We start from the raw sequence: 21,464 nt of genomic DNA, 5'->3' as shown, positions 1-21,464 counted from the left end.
TGGCCCAATTTACAACTGCTAAGTTCATCCACTTCTTACTTTCTCCTCGGAACTCACACTTCTACAGCAGTGATAGCTTTCACACCTCCCTCGTCCACACTGTTAAGCACTACCACAAACCAGGCTGCTGGGAAAAGCCTGGAGGCCACCAGCCTCCTGCAAGAAAAGCACCAGCAGGCTGGGTGCAGTGGCTCATGCCTGTATTCCCAGCACTTTGGGAGGCGGAGGCACGTGGATCACCTGAGGTCAGAAGTTTGAGATCAGCCTGACCAACACGGCGAAACCCTGTCTCTGCTAAAAATGCAAAAATTAGCCGGGCGTGGTGGTGGGCACCTGTAATCCTAGCTACTCGGGAGGCTGAGGCAGAAGAATCGCTTGAACCTTGGAGATGGAGGTTGCAGTGAGCCAAGATCGCGTCATTGCACTCCAGCCTGGATGACAGAGCAAGACTCCCTCTCTCTTAAAAAAAGGAAAATGGAAAAGCACCAACAGGCATGGGGGAGACGCAGGTCCTCCAGGAGACCATATCTGGTTCTCTTACTGCCACACTCATGCCACTCATGCCGCTGAAGCCAAAACACCTCCTCCTATGTGACCAGAATTCTAGGTCACTTTTTGCTTTCTTTCTTTTTTTAAATTAAAAGAAAAATACATTTTTAGACACGTGATCTCCCTATGTTGTCCAGGCTGGTCTCAAACTCCTGGGCTCAATCGTCCTGCCTCAGTCTCCCAAAGTGCTGGAATTACAGGCATAAGCCACCAAACTAGACCTTTTTTTGTTTTTATTTTTTAGGGACAAGGTCTCGCTCTGCTACCCAAACCAGAGTGCAGTGGTACGATCTCAGCTCACTGCAGCCTTAACCTCCTAGGCTCAAGTGATCCTTCCACCTCAGCATCCCAAAGTGCTGGGATTACAGGCGTGAGCCACCACACTAGACCTCCTTTTTGTTTTATTTTTTTAGGGACAAGATCTCGCTCTGTCACCCAAGCCAGAGTACAGTGACATGATCTCAGTTCACTGCAGTCTCAACCTCCTAGGCTCAAGTGATCCTCCCACCTCAGCCTCCCAAAGTGCTTGGATTATAGGCAGTGAGCCACTGCACCGGGCCTGAATAGTACTAGTTTAGATAAACCACTTCATAAAGTGGGCATGCAATGCTTTGTTTCCTCTCACCTTTACCCAGCATTGCTTGTCATCTCTGAAAGACCACAAAGGGACCTGTCCCTCCACTTCAGGGACCCACTTAAAACCTGGTTACCATCCAGGCTTGCTCTGCCTTGGCCATCAAGTTTCCTAGGCACCAAGCCTGTCCTTTCTCCCGCTCCACCTGCCAGCCCATCTGACAGCACCAAATCCTGCACCCTGGAGTCCGTCTGGACTCAACTGCCCTGACCTTACTTGGCTTCCTCTGTGATGTTGACTTTATCAACCACTTTTGCCAGCCTGGTTTGTCTGCCAAACCCTACCCATAAATCTCCTACCTTGGATCTATACAACTGCCTCCCTTTTGTCCTGTCCCCAGGGTAGTGAGCCCTCCAGGGCCTGCAGCCCCAGCTGTCCTGATCCTTTTCTACTGAAGCAAAGGAAGATGTGTTCATTCTGTACCCACTGCTGATCTTTCTCTTCTGTCCAAACGTCTCCAGTCCTGTGCTACTGCCTTGGACTTAATTGTTTTTGTTTTTTTGTTCTTTGACACAGGGTCTCACTTGGTAGCACAGGCTGGAGTGCAGGGGCGTGATCTTGGCTTACTGCAACCTCTGCTTCCCGGGTTCATGTGATTCTCCTGCCTCAGTCTCCCAAGTAGCTGGAATTACAGGCACGCACCACCTCGCCCAGCTAATTTTTGTATTTTTAGTAGAGATAGGGTTTCACCTTGTTGACCAGGCTGGTCTCAAACTCCTGACCTCAGGTGATCTACCCACTTTGACCTCCCAAAGTGCTGGGGTTACAGGCATGAGCCACTGTGCCCGGCCTGCCCCAGCCATATTAGATTCTGAGTCTTCTATGTCCCTGACAATTGGCTAACCACATTTTAATATGTCTTGTCTTTTATTTTTTTTGAGCAGAGTCTCGCTCTACTGTCCAGGCTGGAATGCATTGGTACAGTAGTGGCTCACTGCAACCTCCACCTCCCGGGTTCAAGCAATTCTCCCTGCCTCAGCCTCCCAAGTAGCTGGGATTACAGGCTCATGCCACCACATCTGACAATTTTTGTACTTTTAGTAGAGACGGGATTTCACCATGTTGGTCAGGCTGGTCTTGAACTCCTGACCTTAGGTGATCCACCCACCTTGGCCCCCCAAAGTGCGGAGATTATAAGTGTGAGCCACTGCGCCCAGCCTTAATCAGTCTTTATCTCGATTTAGTAAACGCTGCGCCAGGCAATTGTTGGTTAGCTTTCTCGTTTAACCTTTGCCTTCGGATTTTTTTTTTTTTTTTTTTCATTTTCTTCAAATTGGGGAAAATACAGAAAACTGGTTTGGTGTCCTTTAATGTTGGAAGACCAGAGGAGCTTCTTTTGGCTCACCCAACTTTCAAGAGTGGTGTATTAAGACCTTTGTTTTAGGCTGGGCACAGTATCTCATGCCTGTAATCCCAGCACTTTGGGAGGCCAAGGCAGGTGGGTCATTTGAGGTCAGGAGTTCAACCAGCCTGGCCAACATGGTGAAACCCTGTCTCTACTAAAAATATAAAACATGGTCCAGGCGTGGTGGCTCACACCTGTAATCCCAGCACTTTGGGAGGCCACGGCGGGCGGATCACAAGGCCAGGAGATCAAGAACATCTTGGCTAACATGGTGAAACCCCGTCTCTACTAAAAATACAATAAATTATCCAGGTGTGGTGTCGGGCACCTGTAGTCCCAGCTACTCGGGAGGCTGAGGCAGGAGAATGGCGTGAGCCCGGGAGGTGGAGCTTGCAGTGAGCCAGGATCGAACCACTGCACTCCAGCCTGGGCAACAGAGTGAGACTCAGCCTCAAAAATAACAACAACAACAACAAAAAAGCTTTGTTTTTTGTTTTTGTTTTTGAGATAGTCTCGCTGTGACGCCCAGGCTGGAGTGCAATGGCGTGATCTCAGCTCACTGCAATCTCTGCTTTCTGGAAAACCCTTTGTTTTAATCCCAATTTCCATTTACTTCTTTTCTTTTTTATTATTATTATTATTTTTTTTTTTTTGAGAAGGAGTCTCGCTCTGTCGCCCAGGCTGGAGTGCAGTGGTGCCATCTCGGCTCACTGCAAGCTCCACCTTCCAGGTTCAAGCGATTCTCCTGCCTCAGCCTCCCGAGTAGCTGGGACTACAGGCGCGTGACACCACACCCGGCTAATTTTTGTATTTTTAGTAGAGACAGGGTTTCACCATGTTGGCCAGGCTGGTCTCAATCTCCTGACCTCGTGATCTGCCCTCCTCGGCCTCCCAAAGTGCTGGGATTACAAGTGTGAGCCACTGCACCCTGCCCTAACCTGATGTTTTTATCAGCATCTGTAAGATAAGGCTTCAGGAACTGGTAGATTCTGCAGGAGTAACATGGGGTGCCCATAGAGAAGGGGCCCTCTTAAGACCACAGCATTTACCATAACCTGTGTAATGGGCATATTCAGTGGGTGAATATTCCTGTCACCACAGAGCCAGTTGCACATGACTTGTATACAAAGCATATCAGCTGCTTCATCGGGGTGCTCCAATTGGCATTTATAGGGGAAGTTGGGCAGTTCCCTTCTGAGGGTAAACAGATTTTTTTTTTTTTTGGAAGACAAGGTCTCACACTGTCATCCAGGCTGGAGTACAGTGGTGCGATCACAGCTCACTGCAGTCTCAACCTCTCAGGCTCAAGCAGTCTTCCCACCTCAGCCTCCTAAGTAGCTGGGACTACAGGGGCTCACCACTATGCTCAGCTAATATTTGTATTTCTTGTTGAGATGGGATTTCACAATGTTTTCCAGGCTGGTCTTGAACTCCTAAGCTCAAGTGATCCACCCACCTCAGCCTCCTAAAATGCTAGGATTACAGGCGTGAGCCACTGTACCTGACCAACACACTTGGCAGTGGCTTTTATCCAGTCCACCAGGCTATGAGCATGCTGGCCCTTCATGAATATTCATAGGTCCTCTTACAACCTGTTGAATACGTACACCTTGTCAACCCATTCAGCATAAATTCCTGTCTCATCTTTCTCTCTCTCAAAATGATCTACGCCAGAGGCTACACTTCCCAGTCTGTCAAATGGCCACCTTACCACTGCAACCCCTGATAAGAAATAATGTCTCCTCTCCAAACTTGTAGATTTCCATGTATTTTGTTTTTGTTTTTGTTTTTGTTTTTTTTCCTGAGACAGAGTCTCAACTCTGTCCCCTAGACTGGAGTGCAGTGGCAAAATCTCGGCTCACTGCAACCGCCGCCTCACCGGTTCAAGCGATTCTCCTGCCTCAGCCTCCCAAGTAGCTGGGACTACAGGCACCCACCACCATGCCCAGCTAATTTTTGTATTTTTGGTAGAGACAGGGTTTCACCATGTTGGCCAGGCTGGTCTCAAATTCCTGACCTCAAGTGATCTGCCTGCTTTGGCCTCCCAAAGTGCTGGGATTACAGGTGTGAGCCACTGTGCCTGGCCAAATCTCCTGATTTTAAGTTGATGCCTTAGAATATCACATTATCATATGTTCTGCAGAGTGATCACTCTTCTGAGGAGGAAAACAAAGGGAACAAAGGGGAAATAAACTAAACAAAGGTCAAAATCAAAGCATTGCAGTTGGGAAGCAATTCAGTAGGAGATGTGGAAATTGTGAAGCAAAATCTCCAAAGTTAAACAAAGTTACCATGTAAATTACACCATAATAAAACAAAAACAAAAACAAAAAATTAAAACCAGGAGCTTCAGTTGTCTAAATCAACGTATACAACATTCTTCTTCCGGTCTTATGATGCATTTGACAAGATCTCTAGTATCTACTCAAGCTAACCCATGAAATATAGCTAATGGTAGATGCGTAAGATAAAGGCTGTCCAGATCTTTATCTGAAAGAGGCTGAAAAGAAAGACCAGAGTATTTCGTGAAAATCTGAAGGGAGAATAAACATTTCACTCACTACCTACCACGTGCCAGGCCTGTACCAGGGGATTGACAAAAATTGGTGGGTCTTATTATCTCCAATTTACAGATGAAAAAACTGAAGCTCCAGGCTGGGCGCGGTGGCTCACACCTGTAATCCCAGCACTTTGGGAGGCTGAGGTGGACAGATCACCAGGTCAGGAGTTGGAGACCAGCCTGGCCAATATGGTGAAACCCCATCTCTACTAAAAATACAAAAATTAGCTGGATGTGGTGGCACGTGCTTGTAGTCCCAGCTACTCGGGAGGCTGAGGCAGAAGAATAGCTTGAACCAGGGAGGCGAGGGTTTCAGTGAGCCGAGATTGTGCCACTGCACTCTAGCCTGGGCAACAGAGTGAGACTCCTTCTCAAAAAAGAAAAAAAAAAAAAAGTTGAAGCTCAGTGGGTTACATGGTAGGTAAGGTCTGGAGCCAGGTGTTAAACCCATGTATCTGTTAAAAGAAAAACTTAAGACAAATTAAATTTAACAGAGTTTAATTGAGCAAAGAACAATTAGCGAATCAGGCAGCTCCCTGAACCAGCGTAGGTTCAGAGAAACTCTGGGGCTGCCATGTGGTTGGATAATAATTATAGACGGAAAAAGGAAAGTGACATACAGAAAATGGAGATAAGGTACAGAAATACCCAGATTGGTTAAGGTGTGGCACTTGCCCTTATTTGAATATGGTTTTAACAGTGACCACTTGTGATTGGCCAAAACTCTGTGATTGGTATAAGAGGGAGTTATAGTCTATTTAACCTCCAGTTAGGCCATTAGGTGAGGAGAAATCTTTAGGCCTAAATTGAAATATGTAAGGAGGCAGCTTTAGGCTAAACTTAATTTAACAATTCTCTTGGCTGGGCACTGTGGCTCATGCCTGTAATCTCAGCACTTTGGGAGGCCAAGAAAGGTGGATCACCTGAGGTCCGGAGTTGGAGACCATCCCGGCCAACATGGTGAAACCCCATCTCTACTAAAAATACAAAATTTAGCTGGCTGTGGTGGCAGGTGCCTATAATCCCAGCTACTTGGGAGGCTGAGGCACAAGAATGGATTGAACCCAGGAAGGTGGAGGTTGCAGTGAGCCAAGATCGTGCCGCTGCACTCCAGCCTGGGTGATAGAGCTAAGCTCAGTCTCAAAAACACAAAACAAAACAAAGAAAACCAATGATCTCTTTTTGACCAACTTTCAATTTTGAGAGATTGATAAAAACTTTAGGCATTGATGTCAATCTGTCACCATCGTGAATGGACTTTTTTGGTCTAAAATCCCACTGGGAAACAGAGCAGTGGGTTTTGTAAGGTGGGAATAAGGAAATAGAGCAACAAGGAAAAATCTCGTTATTTCAGGTGACTTTTTTGGGAAGGGTTGGAGCAGAGGGGAGTTTCTTATTATGCTGGAATTTCTTGTTTTCAGGAGGAAAAACTGGTCTGTTTTGGGGTCTCTCTGCTTTCTTTAAAGTTTCCGTTTGCTTATGTAGCATTTAGCATGGGTGACTCCATTTTGGTTTGGTCTTTTGGGGTCTAGTTCAGGAGCTCAGGCCAGAAAAACAGCCTCCCATAACTTTATTTAACATCTCTTTGTAATATAACATTCTGTCCACAAATGCTTGGTACATGGCTATAGGTTTCTGGCTTAAAAAATGATTAACAATGTACCCTTACCTATCCTGAATCTGGGCCCTGCGGCCTCTCTCATACTACCGTGGCCACCCAAGCTGCCCTGAGGTTTCCCGATGAAGGTGGCTCACATCCGTATTCCCAGCACTTGGGAGGCTGAGGTGGGAGGATCACTTGAGCCCAGGAATTCAAGACCAGCCTAAGCAACACAGTGAGACCTCATCTCTACAAAAAATAAAAATGCAAAAATTTGCTGGGGATGGTCCCAGATACTTGGGAGGCTGAGGTGGAGGATCAATAGAGCCCAGGAGGTCGAGGCTACAGTGAGCTGTAATAGTGGCACTGCATTCCAGCCTGGGGTACAGAGTGAGACCCTGTCTCAAAAAAGAAAAAAAATAATTAAAAGTGAATAAGAAAGCAAAGAAAACCCAAATACAAACCCTGCAAGAGGAGAGACAGAGAGGTGTGGAAAGACAAAGGAGGAACAGTTCATAGAAGTCTCGTTGTAGCCTGGACCCAAGGTGCTGTATTCACTGGACAATCATCCATGGATGCTTACTCTGTACCAGGTGTGATGCCAGATGCTGGGAATTCGGAGATGACTGAGCCATGGCCCCTGCCTTAGAATGAGCTCTCAGTTTAGTGGAGAAGGCTTACATGTAAACAGATAAATTACAGTGCAGGGTAATTAGAACCATAATAGAGTAATGTAGGAAACACACAGAAGCCAAAGAAAGGAATGATGAATTCTATTTGAAGAGGAGGAGCTGGGAGGAGAAGAGAGCAGAGGCCTTCCTGTGAGAATGGTGGGTGGTGGTGCAAGGTGGTGGTATTCCCCTCTGAATAACCTGGAGGCTGCCAGGTGGGCAGAAGGAAGAGAGCATTTTAGGCAACTGGAGTATGCATGGGCAGAGTTGAAGATTAGCAACTGCAGGCCACTGTGGAGGGAGCGCAGGACTCCCCTTGGCAACCTGGTGAAGTCACTTCTGCCCATTACACTTTATTCACTGGAGCAGCTAAGAGTGAACAGAAAAGCGGCGTTCATGCCGTCAGACCCTTCGTCCAAATGAAAACATGCACAGCATGCACCAAGGCCCAGTGTGTAAATAGGAAGCAGATAATTTTTTTCTTTTTTTTCTTTTTTTTTTTTTGAGACGGAGTCTCGCTCTGTCCCTCAGGCTGGAGTGCAGTGGCCGGATCTCAGCTCACTGCAAGCTCCGCCTCCCGGGTTCACGCCATTCTCCTGCCTCAGCCTCCTGAGTAGCTGCGACTACAGGCGCCCACCACCTTGCCCGGCTAGTTTTTTGTATTTTTTTTAGTAGAGACGGGGTTTCACCGTGTTAGCCAGGATGGTCTCGATCTCCTGACCTCGTGATCCGCCCGTCTCGGCCTCCCGAAGTGCTAGGATTACAGGCTTGAGCCACCGCGCCCGGCCGATAATTTTTTTTTCTTATCGGAAAACAGATCTCCCACTGTTTGGAAATATGTTTTGAAACATTCTCTTTTTTTTTTTTTTTTTTTTTTTTTTTTTTTTTGAGACGGAGTCTCGCTCTGCCGCCCAGGCTGGAGTGCAGTGGCCGGATCTCAGCTCACTGCAAGCTCCGCCTCCCAGGTTCACGCCATTCTCCTGCCTCAGCCTCCCAAGTAGCTGGGACTACAGGCGCCCGCCACGTCGCCCGGCTAGTTTTTTGTATTTTTAGTGGAGACGGGGTTTCACCATGTTAGCCAGGATGGTCTCGATCTCCTGACCTCGTGATCCGCCCGTCTCGGCCTCCCAAAGTGCTGGGATTACAGGCTTGAGCCACCGCGCCCGGCCTCTCTTTTTTTTAAGATGGAGTTTCACTCTTGTACAATGGCGCGATCTTAGCTCACTACAAACTCTGCCTCCTGGGTTCAAGTGATTTTCCTGCCTCAGCCTCCCAAGTAGCTGGGATTATAGGTGGTTGCCACCATGTCTGGCTAATTTTTGTATTTTTAGTAGAGACAGGGTTTCACCATGTTTGCCAGGCTGGTCTCGAACTCTTGACCTCAGGTGATCTGCCAGCCTCAGCCTCCCAAAGTGGTGGGGATTACAGGCGTGAGCCACACCGCAACCGGCCAAAACATTCTTTTTTATTATTTTATTTTATTTTATTTTTTTGAGACACGGTCTTACTCTGTCGCCCAGGCTGGAGTGCAATGGGATGGTCATAACTCTCTGCAGCCTCAAACTCCTGGGCTCAAGCAATCCTCCCACCTCAGTCCTCCAAGTACTGAGACTGCAGGTGTGCACCACTATGCCCAGCTAATTTTTTTTTTTTTTTTTTTTTTGAGACGGAGTCTCACTGTGTCGCCCAGGTTGGAGTGCGATGGATGCGATCTCTGCTCACTGCAGCCTCTGCCTCCCGGATTCAAGCCATCCTCCTGCCTCAGCCTCCCAAATAGCTGCAGCAGATTACAGGAGTCCACCACCACACCCGGCTAATTTTTGTATTTTTAGTAGAGACAAGGTTTCACCATGTTGGTCACACGGGTCTCGAACTTCTGACCTCAATGATCTGCCTGCCTTGGCCTCCCAAAGTGCTGGGATTATAGGTATGAGCCACAGTGCTCAGCCCTCAAATAATTTTTTTAAATTCGTTTTTTAGTTTTTGTGGGGATGGGGGGGGGGATCTTGCTATGTTGACCAGGCTGGTCTCAAATTCCTGGCCTCAAGTTATTGTCCTGCCTTGGTCTCCCAAATTGCTGGGATTACAGGCATGAGCCATAGGTGTCCGAAACCTTCTGGATGGGTGTGGAGAGGCAGATCCCCACCATAGGTCTGAAATTGCATCAAAACTTTGAAAAGAGGGCAAAGCTGCTTCAGCTTTCAGGGGAGGAGCTTTCAGGGGAATTCTAAAGGGGAGAGGAGAGAGTCACACCACATCTGCCATGGCCTCCTGTCTCCACTCTTACCCTGCCCAAGTCCCTCCTCCACTTTATCAAAATCGGGAGACAGCAATCCTTCTAAAATGCAAACATGAGCATGTACCCCTCTGTTCAAAATCCTTCCATGGCTCCCCTCACTGTGAGAAAAGAAGCCAAACTCCTCCAGGCTGGGCGTGGTGGCTCACGCCTGTAATCCCAGCGCTTTGGGAGGCCGAGGTGGGCGGATCACGAGGTCAGGAGTTCGAGAACATCCTGCCAACATGGTGAAACCCCGTCTCTACTAAAAATACAAAAATTAGCTGTGCGTGGTGGCACATGCCTGTAATCCCAGCTACTCAGGAGGCTGTTGCAGGAGAATCGCTTAAACCAGGGAGTCAGAGGTTGCAGTGAGCCAAGATTGTACCACTGCACTCCAGCCTGGTGACACAGCGAGACTCCGTCTCAAAAAAAAAAGCGCCAAACTCCTGACCACACCTCCCAGGCTCTGTACCCTCTTCCCACTGGCTGCTGCCCAGGCCTCATGGGTCAGCTTCCCTCATTTCCCTCCAGTCACCCTCCTCTCTTCATTATTTCCAAATTCATCACACTTCCAGCTCGTTATCTATCGCAGATCACCTCATTATCTATGGCAGAAAATAAGACTGAAGAATGCAACCAAACGTAGACAGACTTTTTCACAAGATAGTCGGTCTCTCGGGCTTATTCAAATTCCAAGGGAATCATTTACAAGTTAATTCCTATCTCTCGGGTCCATTCATTTCTCCTTTTTAGATAATTTTTATATTTTTGAGATGGAGTTTTGCTTTTCTTGCCCAGGCTGGAGTGCAATGGTGCAATCTCGGCTCATTGCAACCTCTGCCTCCCTGGTTCAAGCAATTCTTCTGCCTCAGCCTCCCAAGTAACTGGGATTACATGCATGTGCCACAACACCCGGCTGATTTTTGCATTTTTTAGTAGACATGGGGTTTCACCATGTTGGTCAGGCTGATCTTGAACTCCTGACCTCAAGTGATCCACCCACCTCAGGCTCCTAAAGTGCTGGGATTACAAGGTGTGAGCCACTGCGCCTGGCCCCATTTATTTCCCCACAAAATCACATACTACCTCTCAACATTGCTGCACCCCCATTTCCCCTCCCCTGTGAGGAAGGAGGCTACATAAGCATCTGGACCACGCTGGGTTATTAGGTCATCATTCTCCTGTGGTTCCCTTGAGCTTGTACATGTGACATAAATTTTGTACACCTTTTTCTCCTATTAATTTGCCAACTGTCAGTTCCTTTTCGGGGAGCCTTTATAGGGCTAGAGAGCAGAGAGGAAGCTTTCCCTTGGCCCTACAGCTCCTTGAGGTTGGCTGTTGACTCTTTTCCTCATTGCTGTCTCTTCAGTATCTAGAATGGTGCCTCCAATGTAGAGATGCTTGATAAACATGTGTTGAGCTGGGCACGGTGGCTCAGGTCTGTAATCCCAGCACTTTGGGAGACTGAGGGTGGATCAAGAGATCAGGAGTTCGAAACCAGCCTGTCCAACATGGTGAAACTCCGTCTCTACTAAAAATACAAAAATTAGCAAGGCGTGGTGGTGGATGCCTGTAATCCCAGCTACTTGGGAGGCTAAGGCAGGAGAATCGCCTGAACCTGGGAGGTGGAAGTTGCAGTGAACCGAGAAAGGGCAGTAGAGCAAGACTCCATCTTGAAAAAAGATTAAAAACAAGCAAACAAAAAACAAAAACAAGCAAACCAAAAACATGTATTGAGGTGCTTTCTGTTGAGTGGCAGAAAGCTCTGGAAGGGCTTTGGACATTTATGCGTCCAGGCCCGGGAACCAGATGAGGTTTAAGGCAACTTCAGCTAGAGTTTAAAAGGGGCAGGTAGGCCCACAGCTGGCACATAGGTTAAATGTAAAGTGGCTCAAACAGGATCTGATGAGGCAGAAGCAGAGATGGGGGCCTGGTGTCTCACTGCCTTCACGTTCTTCCTTCTGCCTCAGTCCCCACATCAGGGTGCACCCTAAAGGTACCAGCATTAGCGATAGGGCAGCTTTCCTTGTTTCTGGGATGGACAGAAAATGGGCCTTGAGACCCTTCCCACCATAGGAAGGCATCTCTTGCACTCTGGAGCCTGAGGACTTGCTATGGTGGAACAAGGAGCAGCCTCCAGCAATGGAAGAGATGCTGGATCTCCATACAGGCAGGGTGGGTGCAACGGAGTGGAGCTGTGGCAAATGTGGGCGCCTCTGTCCTGAGGGACCTGGATGTGTCATGCCTGGAAACATGAGGACGTCCTTCCAAGGTGCCCACCTCGACCTCTCTGAGCTGCAATCTTTGACTTCCTGTGTTTGGTCATAGACTAGGGGTGGTCTGTCCCTAAACAGAAGAAGACAGGCAAAGATTAGAAAGGAGAGAGGAAAGAGCTAGAGAGAGAGCTTGGGAGAGATGTAGGGACAGGAAAGAAGAGGCAGAAGGAAAAAGGCATGGAGAGAAGGAATATAAAGAAAAAACCTTAGGCCAGTTGTGGTGGCTCACACCTGTAATTCCTGCACTTTGGGAGGTGAAGGTGGGTGGATCACCTGAGGTCAGTTCAAGACCAGCCTGGCCAACATAGTGAAACCCCATCTTTACTAAAAATACAAAAAGTAGCCGAGCATGGTGGTGGGTGCCTGATTCCAGCTACTTGGGAGGCTGAAGCAGGAGAATTGCTTGAACCCTGGAGGCGGAGGTTGCAGTGAGCTGAGATCGGGCCACTGCACTCCAGCCTGGGCAACAGAGCGAGACTCTGTCTTAAAAAAAAAAAAAAAAAGGCCGGGCGCGGTGGCTCAAGCCTGTAATCCCAGCACTTTGGGAGGCCGAGACGGGCGGATCATGAGGTCAGGAGATCGAGACCATCCTGGCTAATACGGTGAAACCCCGTCTCTACTAAAAAATACAAAAAACTAGCCGGGCGACGAGGTGGGCGCCTGTAGTCCCAGCTACTCGGGAGGCTGAGACAGGAGAATGGCGTGAACCCGGGAGGCGGAGCTTGCAGTGAGCTGAGATCCGGCCACTGCACTCCAGCCTGGGCGGCAGAGCAAGACTCCGTCTCAAAAAAAAAAAAAAAAAAAAAAAAAAAAAAAAAAAAAAAAGATAAAGAAAAGGCCGGGTGTGGTGGCTCATGCCTATAATCCTAGCACTTTGGGAGCTGAGGAAAGCGGATCACAATTTCAGGAGATTGAGACTATCCTGGCCAACATGGTGAAACCCCATCTCTAGTAAAATACAAAAAATTATCTGGGCGTGGTGGCGTGCACCCGTAGTCCCAGCTACTCAGGAGTCTGAGGCAGAGGAATGTGTAAACCCTGGAGGTGGAGGTTTCAGTGGATCGAGATAGCACCACTGCACTCCAACCCAGCTACAGAACAAGACTCCATCTAAAAAAAAAGGAAAGAAAAATCCTCCTCAGAGCAGGGAAAGATGAAGACATAAAAGGAAGGAGAGTCACTGGGAAAGAGAGAGGGAGAGAGACACAAAACAAAATGGCTGGAATGAGGTGAAAGTTATAGCAGCAGGATGTGCTGACCTTGACCTTGGAGAAAAAGAGAGGGGAAGGGAGGAGTGAACGTGGCATCTTTGGCTGCTGTTCTGTTTCACTCCCAGAACTCATCCCCCTGGAGTCCCCACCATTTCCAGATCCTCAGGGTGGGACTGCCTTTGCTATCTGGGATGAGTTCTTGGTCCCAGATGGTAAGCCTGTGAGGGGTGGGGTGCTCTGAATGCCTGACTAGTCATTTATAATTGAGAGTACTTATTCCAACCCCTTCCAGTCCTCTATCCTTCCCTCTTCTTGGACCTGCTGAATCAGAGAGGTCAGAGGGCCAGTCCAGGAGGGGTCAGGTGCTAGGTCCCTGGAGTCGGTCCTAGGGATTTTAGGCTGAGAGGAATCAGTCCTGAAAGTGAAGGGCCTACAGAGAAAAAAAAAAAAAAAATCTATGACATCACCCCTGGGGGTGTTACAGACCTAAGAAAGAAGCAATGGCCCGGGTGGCCTATAGCCCCAGGAAGATTCAGCCATGGTACCCAGGAGACTTGAGGGCCCAAAGCCCAGAATTACCCCCAGAGGGACACCTGTAGACCTTCGGATCCTCAGCTTCGCACTTCCCACCAAACTGACTCTGTTTCCAGCAGGGCAATAGGCATGTGTTCACTGTGTACCTGCAGCCCCAGGCATCCTTCTCAGAGAGATATGGTTTGGGAAGGGTTTGGCATATTGAGGATAAATAGATGAGTGGATAAAAAAAAAAATGCAGGGCAGGTGCGGTGGCTCATGCCTGTAATCTCAGCACTTTGGGAGGCCGAGGCGGGCGGATCACAAGGTCAAGAGATTGAGACCATCCTGGCAAACATGACGAAACCCTATCTCTACTAAAATTACAAAAATTAGCTGGACGTGGTGGTGCGTGCCTGTAATCTCAGCTACTTGGGAGGCTGAGGCAGAATTGCTTGAACCCAGGAGGCAGAGATTACAGTGAGCCGAGATCGTGCCGCTGCCCTCCAGTCTAGGTGATAGAGCGAGACTCTGTCTCCAAAAAAAAAAGAAAGAAAAAAAAAGCAATTACAGCAAAATATTAACCATAGTATAATCTATACGGTGGTTATATGAGCGTTCACTACACAATTCTTTTTTTTTCTTTTCTTTTTTTGAGACATGATGTTTTAATCATGGCTCACTGCAACTTTGACCTCCTGGGCTCAAGTGATCCTCCTGCCTCAGCCTCCTGACTAGCTGGGAGCACAGGTGTGCACCACCATCCCTAGCTAATTGTTTTATTTTTCTGTAGAGACGAAATCTCCCTGTGTTGCCCACATTGGTCTTGAACTCCTGAGCTTAAGCAATCCTCTTGCTTCGACCTCTCAAAGTGCTGGGATTACAGGCATGAGCCACTGCACCCAGCCTCACTATACAATTCTTTCTTTCTTTCTTTCTTTCTTTTTTTTTTTGAGATGGAGTCTCACTGTGTTGCCCAGGCTAGAGTGCAGTGGCGCAATCTCAGCTCACTGCAACCTCTGCCCCTCAGGTTCAAGTGATTCTCCTGCCTCTGCCTCCTAACTAGCTGGAATCACAGGCACCAGCTATCACACCCGGCCACTTTTTGTAATTTTACTAGAGACAGGGTTTCACCATGTTGGCCAAGCTGGTCTCAAACTCCTGACCTCAGGTGATCCACCTGCCTTGGCCTCCCAAAGTGTTGGATTACAGGCGTGAGCCACCGTGCCCGGCCACTGTACAGTTCTGTAAACTTTTACATGTGTTTGGATTTTTCATAATATTAGAAAAAGGAAAGAAAAAAATGTCTGGCAAATAGTCGGCACTCCTAAGTATAAGGTTTTGGGAATACATTCCCTTTCTGGAAGAATCTACATTTCAAATGCCTGGGAGGGGCTCTGTTTGTCCTGACAGATGGCAGATTTCAGGGGAGGGCATCTACCAAGCCTAGAGGTGATATGCTACTTTGCCCACCCAGAGCTGCTGGTGGTGACCTTAAGTTTACTATGTTCCTCCTGATATATGGCACTTGGCCCAGAGTGGACTCCACCTTGCCACCTGTCACCTAGGCTGGAGTGCAGTGGCATGATCTTGTCTCACTGCAGCCTCAATGTCCTGGGCTCAGGCGATCCTCCCCACCTCCCTCCTGAGTAGTTGAGGCTACAGGTGCTCGTCACCTTGCCCGGCTAATTTTTGTTTTTGTTTTTTGTTTTGATAGACATGGGGTCTCACTATCTTGCCCTGGCTGAGCTAGAACTCCTGGCCTCAAGCGATCTGCCTCTGCCTCCCAAAGCATTGTAATGACAGGTGTGAGCCACCATGTACAGCCAGGAACTCAAAGAATCTTACCCTATGCTGTAGTATCTGTTGACTATGGTGTGAGCCACCATGCCCAGCCAGGAACTTAAAGAATCTTCCCCTATGCTATAGTATCTGTTGACTATGGGGGAGAGGCAGGATAATGTGTTCCAGACCTCGCCTGACACCTGATCCGAAGAGATTGCTCATGTTTGCTCAGGAGGTGAGGTTCACACAATAAAGGCAGGGGGAGGGCTTGGACCTGGTATAAAACGTCTGGAAGTTTTCAGGGGGCTGCTTTGCATCTGAAACTGCCAGGTGAGGGGTGGCAAAGATGCCTGAATCTGAGATGGGGGGGAATTCAAATCTGAGCTGGTGAATAGGATGCCTGGAAGGAGTGGCAGGAAAGACTTGAGTTAATTGGGGCTCCTGGGTCTGCACTAATCTTAGGTGCAAAGCTGTCTAGGTCTCTGCTGAAGGACTGGGGACACCTGGGATGTTCAGGGGAATGGACATGGCCAGATGTGTGTTAGTGGAGAAAAGAATAGTGACACATAGACCAGGTACCTGGGGTCTAATATCTTGAGCTGGTCCCAACTCCTTCTGCAACTTCTCTGTCTGTCCTAGTTCCACCAGCACTGCTTGGATACTGGTGCTGGCACAGTCCCTTCTGTCACGAACTCTGCTCCCCAGGTGACATAGAGGCACCTTGAAAATTCTTCTTTCCTCGAGACCAGGTGAATGCTAGGGATTTAAACCATGCTCCAGGTGCCCCGTAAGTCAGGCCAATTCACCACAGATGGTGAGGCTTTCTTTGCTCAGCCTCTGGGCTTGGTAAACTCAGCTCTCTTTGCTTGCGAGAGGCCCTCTACTCCCTCCTTAGATAACTTCTTTCCTGGCTATGGCCACACCAACCCAAATGGACCTGAGCTTGGCTGATTTCAGAAAACTTTTCTGCTTTGTGCCAGGATGGAATAAGGCTTAATCTAGATAGTTAGGGTTTATTTTCAGGCTTGAGAGAAAAGAGGAGGGCTTGGCTACAGCCAGACCAGGGAGAGCTGGAGGGATCAGGAACATAGAAGGTAGCATCAGGGAGGAACAGGACTACAGGCTATGGACAGTCGTTTCTAAGCTCAAGACTGGGTCTGCTAGGTCTGAGTTGAAGGACTGAAGAAGCCTTGGTCTGAGCCACAGGTCAGGAGTGTCTGGGTCAATCAAGTCCACAAGGAAAAAGGTGAATCTTCATTTGCTCTTTTCTTCCCACTCCAGCCTCAGAATGTTGACAGTCGCTCTCCTAGCCCTTCTCTGTGCCTCAGCCTCTGCCAATGCCAGTAAGTGAGATACCAGAGCCTGGTAATGGGGACATGGGAAGGCAGCCTTGGGCACTGCTGTTGGCCAAGGCTTTTGGAGGCTGGTTTCAGGAGCTGAGTTGTGGGAGGAACAGGGGTGGTGCAGAGAAACTGAACACCTGGAAGATTTCTCCCTCCAACTCCTGCTTGCCCCTCCAGTTCAGGCCAGGTCTTCCTCCTATAGTGGAGAGTATGGAGGTGGTGGCGGAAAGCGATTCTCTCATTCTAGCAACCAGTTGGACGGCCCCATCACCGCCCTCCGGGTCCGAGTTAACAACTACTTCATCGTAGGGTAAGATTCTTTGAGTTGCTGGCTGGGTGCAGTGGCTCATACCTGTCATTACAATGCTTTGGGAGGGGGAGGCAGAGGCAGATCACTTGAGGCCAGGAGTTCTAGCTCAGCTTGGGCAAGATACCAAGACCCCATGTCTACCAAAGAAAAACAAAAACAAAAACAAAAATTAGCTGGGCATGGTGGTGGGCACCTGTAGCCTCAACTACTCAGGAGGGAGAGGCGGGAGGATTGTTTGAGCCCAGGATGTTGAGGCTGCAGTGAGCCAAGATCATGCCACTGCGCTCCTGCCTGGATGACAGAGTCTCTTTGCTGGCAAAATAATTGAAGTTCCCTGTAGGATCTTCCAGGGCTCACCCAGGCTTCACAGTCTGTAGGACTAGCAGGAGACTTGTCATCCCTGTCATCACCCTTCTTTCTCCTTCCTCCTCCCCTCTTTCTCAGTCTCCAGGTGCGCTATGGCACTAAGTGGAGTGACTATGTGGGTGGCCGCAGTGGAGACCTGGAGGAGATCTTTCTGCACCCTGGGGAATCAGTGATCCAGGTTTCCGGGAAGTACAAGTGGTACCTGAAGAAGTTGGTCTTTGTGACAGACAAGGGCCGCTATCTGGCTTTTGGGAAAGACAGCGGCACAAGTTTCAATGCTGTCCCCTTGCACCCCAACACCGTGCTCCGCTTCATCAGTGGCCGGTCTGGTTCCGTCATTGATGCCATTGGCCTGCACTGGGATGTTTACCCCAGTAGCTGCAGCAGCTGCTGAGTCCCCTCTCCTTGGCAGGGACACTGTGATGAGGAGTAAGAACTCTTTTATCACTAACCCCCATCCAAATGGCTCAATAAAAAAATATGGTTAAGGCTAGTGTGTGGGGGCATATGTGGCTGGGATATCTGCCTCCTGACTCAGCCGGGGACGTGCAAATCTCACTTCTGGCTGGCTTTGGACATCTGTCTGGAAGAGTGGGAAGATGAGGGAGAGGTGTGTAAGAATCCTGGGCTTGTACTATGATTTATCAAGAGGAGATGAGATTCTGGCTTCCATCAACGCTCTTCAAGGACAGCTCTTTAGAACATTGATCCAAACTGGAGTCCTGGGTCTGAGGGGAAGGCCTAGTTGTGGCTTATACCAAAACCCCAGATGTCTCTCTCTCCAGCTTTCCTCACCCCTGGTCCTCCCCTTGAGAAAGTGCTGAGCTCACTTGCTGTGTATGGGTGGCCAGGACCATTAGCCTTTGTTCTTTCCTGGAACCCACCTAACTCCTGAAACTTAGCTGAAGTCTGTGCCCGAGGACCCTGCCCTGTTGGCAGGCCTAGTTCCTCCTCACCTCTACCCATGAGCCCCAGTGTCCTGCTAAGCCCTCTCAGATCTGGAATTCCTCCTTCCTCAGGAAGCCACCACCTTCTCAACAGTGGAAACCCTGCCCACAATACGCTCTTACGCTTTAGACATCAGAAGGTTACAGTGGACTGGGGGAGGCTAACACTAGGCTGAACTCATTAAGGAATGAATGGGAGGTGAGAAAACACAGGCAGCAAGAATCGAGTGTTTCAAGAAGTTTGGCTCTGGTTTGCCAGAAATAGGCAAGTCAGTTATCGGGGGTGTAAGGAAAAAGGGTTTTGTGTCTTTTTAAAATCCTAGACAGGAGAGTCACAAGCATGTTCACATGATAAAGAGGAAGAAAGAGAAAGAGGCTGGAGATTCTGAAAAGAGATCACTGATGAGGTCTCAAAAGAGATGGAAGAGGATGGTTTATACAGTTGGGGAAAGAAATTTTAAGAAGGGAAGAAAATTAAAATGAGTGAAGGTATGTGTTAGTTTTGTGAAAGTTATCAGTATATGGCCGGGCACAGTGGCTCACATCTGTAATCCCAGCACTTTCGGAGGCCAAGGCAGGTGGATCATTTGAAGTCAGGAGTTGGAGACCAGCCTCCAACATGGTAAAACCCTGCCTCTACTAAAAATACAAAAATTAGCCAAGTGTGGTTGCCCACGCCTGTAATACCAGCTACTTGGGAGGCTGAGGCATGAGAATCACTTGAACGCTGGAGGCAGAGGTTACAATGAGTTGAGATAGTGCGACTGCACTCCAGCCTAGATGACAGAGCAAGACTCCATCAAAAAAAAAAAAAAAATAAAAAATTAAAAAAAGAACGTTATCAGTATCAGAACAGAGTCACATATGTCATATCCTAACGCAATGGAACCAAGCTGACACCTAAATTAAGTGTCGCACCCGATAACACCTTGGAGGACTGGGTGGAGAATCAGCAGACAACAGCAAGGAGTGGCAGAGTCTGTAGACCAAGGTCAGGTAAAAGGATCACCCATCATGTTGGGCGTCAGATGAGGCAGGTTCACACACTACCTGACGAAGCTGGTCTTTGTGACAGACGAGAGCTGCTCTGCCTCTTGGGAAACACAGGCACCAGTTTTAGTGCCACCCTGTTGCACCCCAGTGCTGTCCTTTAACTCATCAGTTATGGTGCTGGATCCCTCATCACTGCCAATACAGGGCTAGCAATATGTCCGCCCTAGTGACTGTAGCCGCTGCGGAGCCCTAGCCTCCTCTCTGGCAGGGGCCCTGTGGTGGGGAATGAGGACTTCTGTATCATTAACCTCCATGCAGTTGACTCAAGAAAAAGATATAGTGGTTGGGTAAGGGGGCTCACGCCTGTAATCCCAAGACTTTGGGGCTCAAGTGAGGAGGGTCGTTTGAGCCCAGCAGTTCAAGACCAGCTTGGGCAACACAGCAACCTGTTTGTAGGCAAAATGAGGAGTTGAAGTTCCCTGTAGGATCTTCTAGGGCTCAACCAGCCTTCATGTGCAGGGGGACTGGCAAGAAATCTGTCATCCCTGTCACCACTTTGAAGGTCTCAGGGTGTATGTAGTTCCTGAAAAGTTCAAGTCCCACCTGAGACTCTGGTCTTTTTGAGGGACAAGGGCTGCTAACTCCTTTTGGGAAAGATGAATGTCAATGCTGGCATCTCACAACACAGTATCATGCTCTGATTCATCAGTGATTCCCTAATCAATGCCATTGGCTTGCATTGGGACTGTCTATCCCAGCCTATCCAGTGACTTCAGCAGCTGCAGAGCCCCAGCTTCTTCTTTGGCAGGGGCACTGTGGTGAGGAGGGATGATTTCCTTATCATGAATCTCCATCCAATTGGTTCTATAAACTGATATGGTGGCCCAACTGTTGCGGGAAGTCAGGGACCCTGAACAGAGGGACTGGCTAGAGCCACAGCAGAGGAACATAAATTGTGAAGATTTCATGGACATTTATCAGTTCCCAAATAATACTCTCATAATTTCTTATGCCTGTCTTTATTTTAATCTCAATCCTGTTATCTTCATAAGCTGAGAATGTACATCACCTCAGGACCCTGTGATGATTGCATTAACTGTACAAATTGATTGTAAAACATGTGTGTTTGAACAATATGAAATCAGTACACCTTAAAAAAGAACAGAATAACAGTGATTTCAGGGAACAAGGGGAGATAACCATAAGATCTGACTGCCTGCAGGGCCGAGCCAAAAGAGCCATCATTTTCTTCTTGCAGAGAGCCTATAAATGGATGTGCAAGTAGGAGAGATATCACTAAATTCTTCTCCTAGGAAGGAATATTAAATATTAAGACCCTAGGAAAAGAATTGCATTCCTGGGGGGAAGTCTACAAATGGCCCTTCTGGGAACGTCTGTCTTCTGCGGTTGAGATAACGACTGAAATACGCCCTGGTCTCCTGCAGTACCCTCAGTCTTACTAGGATTGGGAAATTCCAGCCTGGTAAATTTTGGTCAGACCAGTTCTCTGCTCTCAAACCCTGTTTTCTGTTAGGTTGTTTATTAAGACAATATGTGCACAGCTGAACACAGACCCTCATCAGTAATTCTAATTTTGCCCTTTGCCTTGTGATCTTTGTTGGCCTCAGAAGCATGTGATCTTTGTGACCTACTCCCTGTTCGTACACTCCCTCCCCTTTTGAAATCCTTAAAAAAAATTTGCTGGCTTTGCGGCTCAGGTGGGGCATTATGGACCTACAGATATGTGATGTCACCCCCCGCGGCCCAGCTGAAAAACTCCTCCCTTTGTACTCTTTCTCTTTATTTCTCAGACTGGCCAACACTTAGGGAAAATAGAACCTACATTGAAATATTGGGGGCTTGTTCCCTCGATACCCAACACCATGGCTCACGGCTGTAATCCCAACACTTCCAGAGGCCAAGGCAGGAGGATTACTTGAACTTTGGAGTTTGAGGTTGCCATGAGCTATGATTGTACCAGAACACTTCAACCTGGGTGACACAGTGAGAGCTTGTCTCTAATAAGATATTTTAAAAATACCATTTTAAAAGTATACACTTTCATGGTTTTTAGTATATTCAC

General features: G+C 48.2%; 1 protein-coding gene across 3 annotated transcripts in view; it reads left to right on the top strand.

Moving 5' to 3' along the window:
* The window catches only part of ZG16 (zymogen granule protein 16), a 32,288-nt gene extending 14,354 nt beyond the window's left edge, over positions 1–17,934 (top strand). Inside the window, exons 1-5 of one of the 3 annotated variants that reach the window (XM_010387781.1) lie at positions 15,713–15,752; positions 16,062–16,171; positions 16,704–16,765; positions 16,943–17,075; positions 17,520–17,934. In XM_010387781.1, coding sequence (XP_010386083.1) covers positions 16,711–16,765; positions 16,943–17,075; positions 17,520–17,835 — 504 coding nt within the window. In that variant the 5' untranslated portion in view covers positions 15,713–15,752; positions 16,062–16,171; positions 16,704–16,710 and the 3' untranslated portion in view covers positions 17,836–17,934. Of the gene's footprint in view, positions 1–15,681; positions 15,753–16,061; positions 16,172–16,703; positions 16,766–16,942; positions 17,076–17,519 lie in introns of those variants that run through there. The other 2 variants (XM_010387787.1, XM_030925286.1) reach the window with 2 other exon arrangements.
* Positions 17,935–21,464: the final 3,530 nt, after the last annotated feature.

Source organism: Rhinopithecus roxellana, chromosome 20 (genome assembly GCF_007565055.1).
Source record: "Rhinopithecus roxellana isolate Shanxi Qingling chromosome 20, ASM756505v1, whole genome shotgun sequence".
Lineage (NCBI taxonomy): Eukaryota > Metazoa > Chordata > Mammalia > Primates > Cercopithecidae > Rhinopithecus > Rhinopithecus roxellana.
Note: the sequence above shows the minus strand (reverse complement) of the source record. Positions and strands in the feature narration are given on the sequence as shown.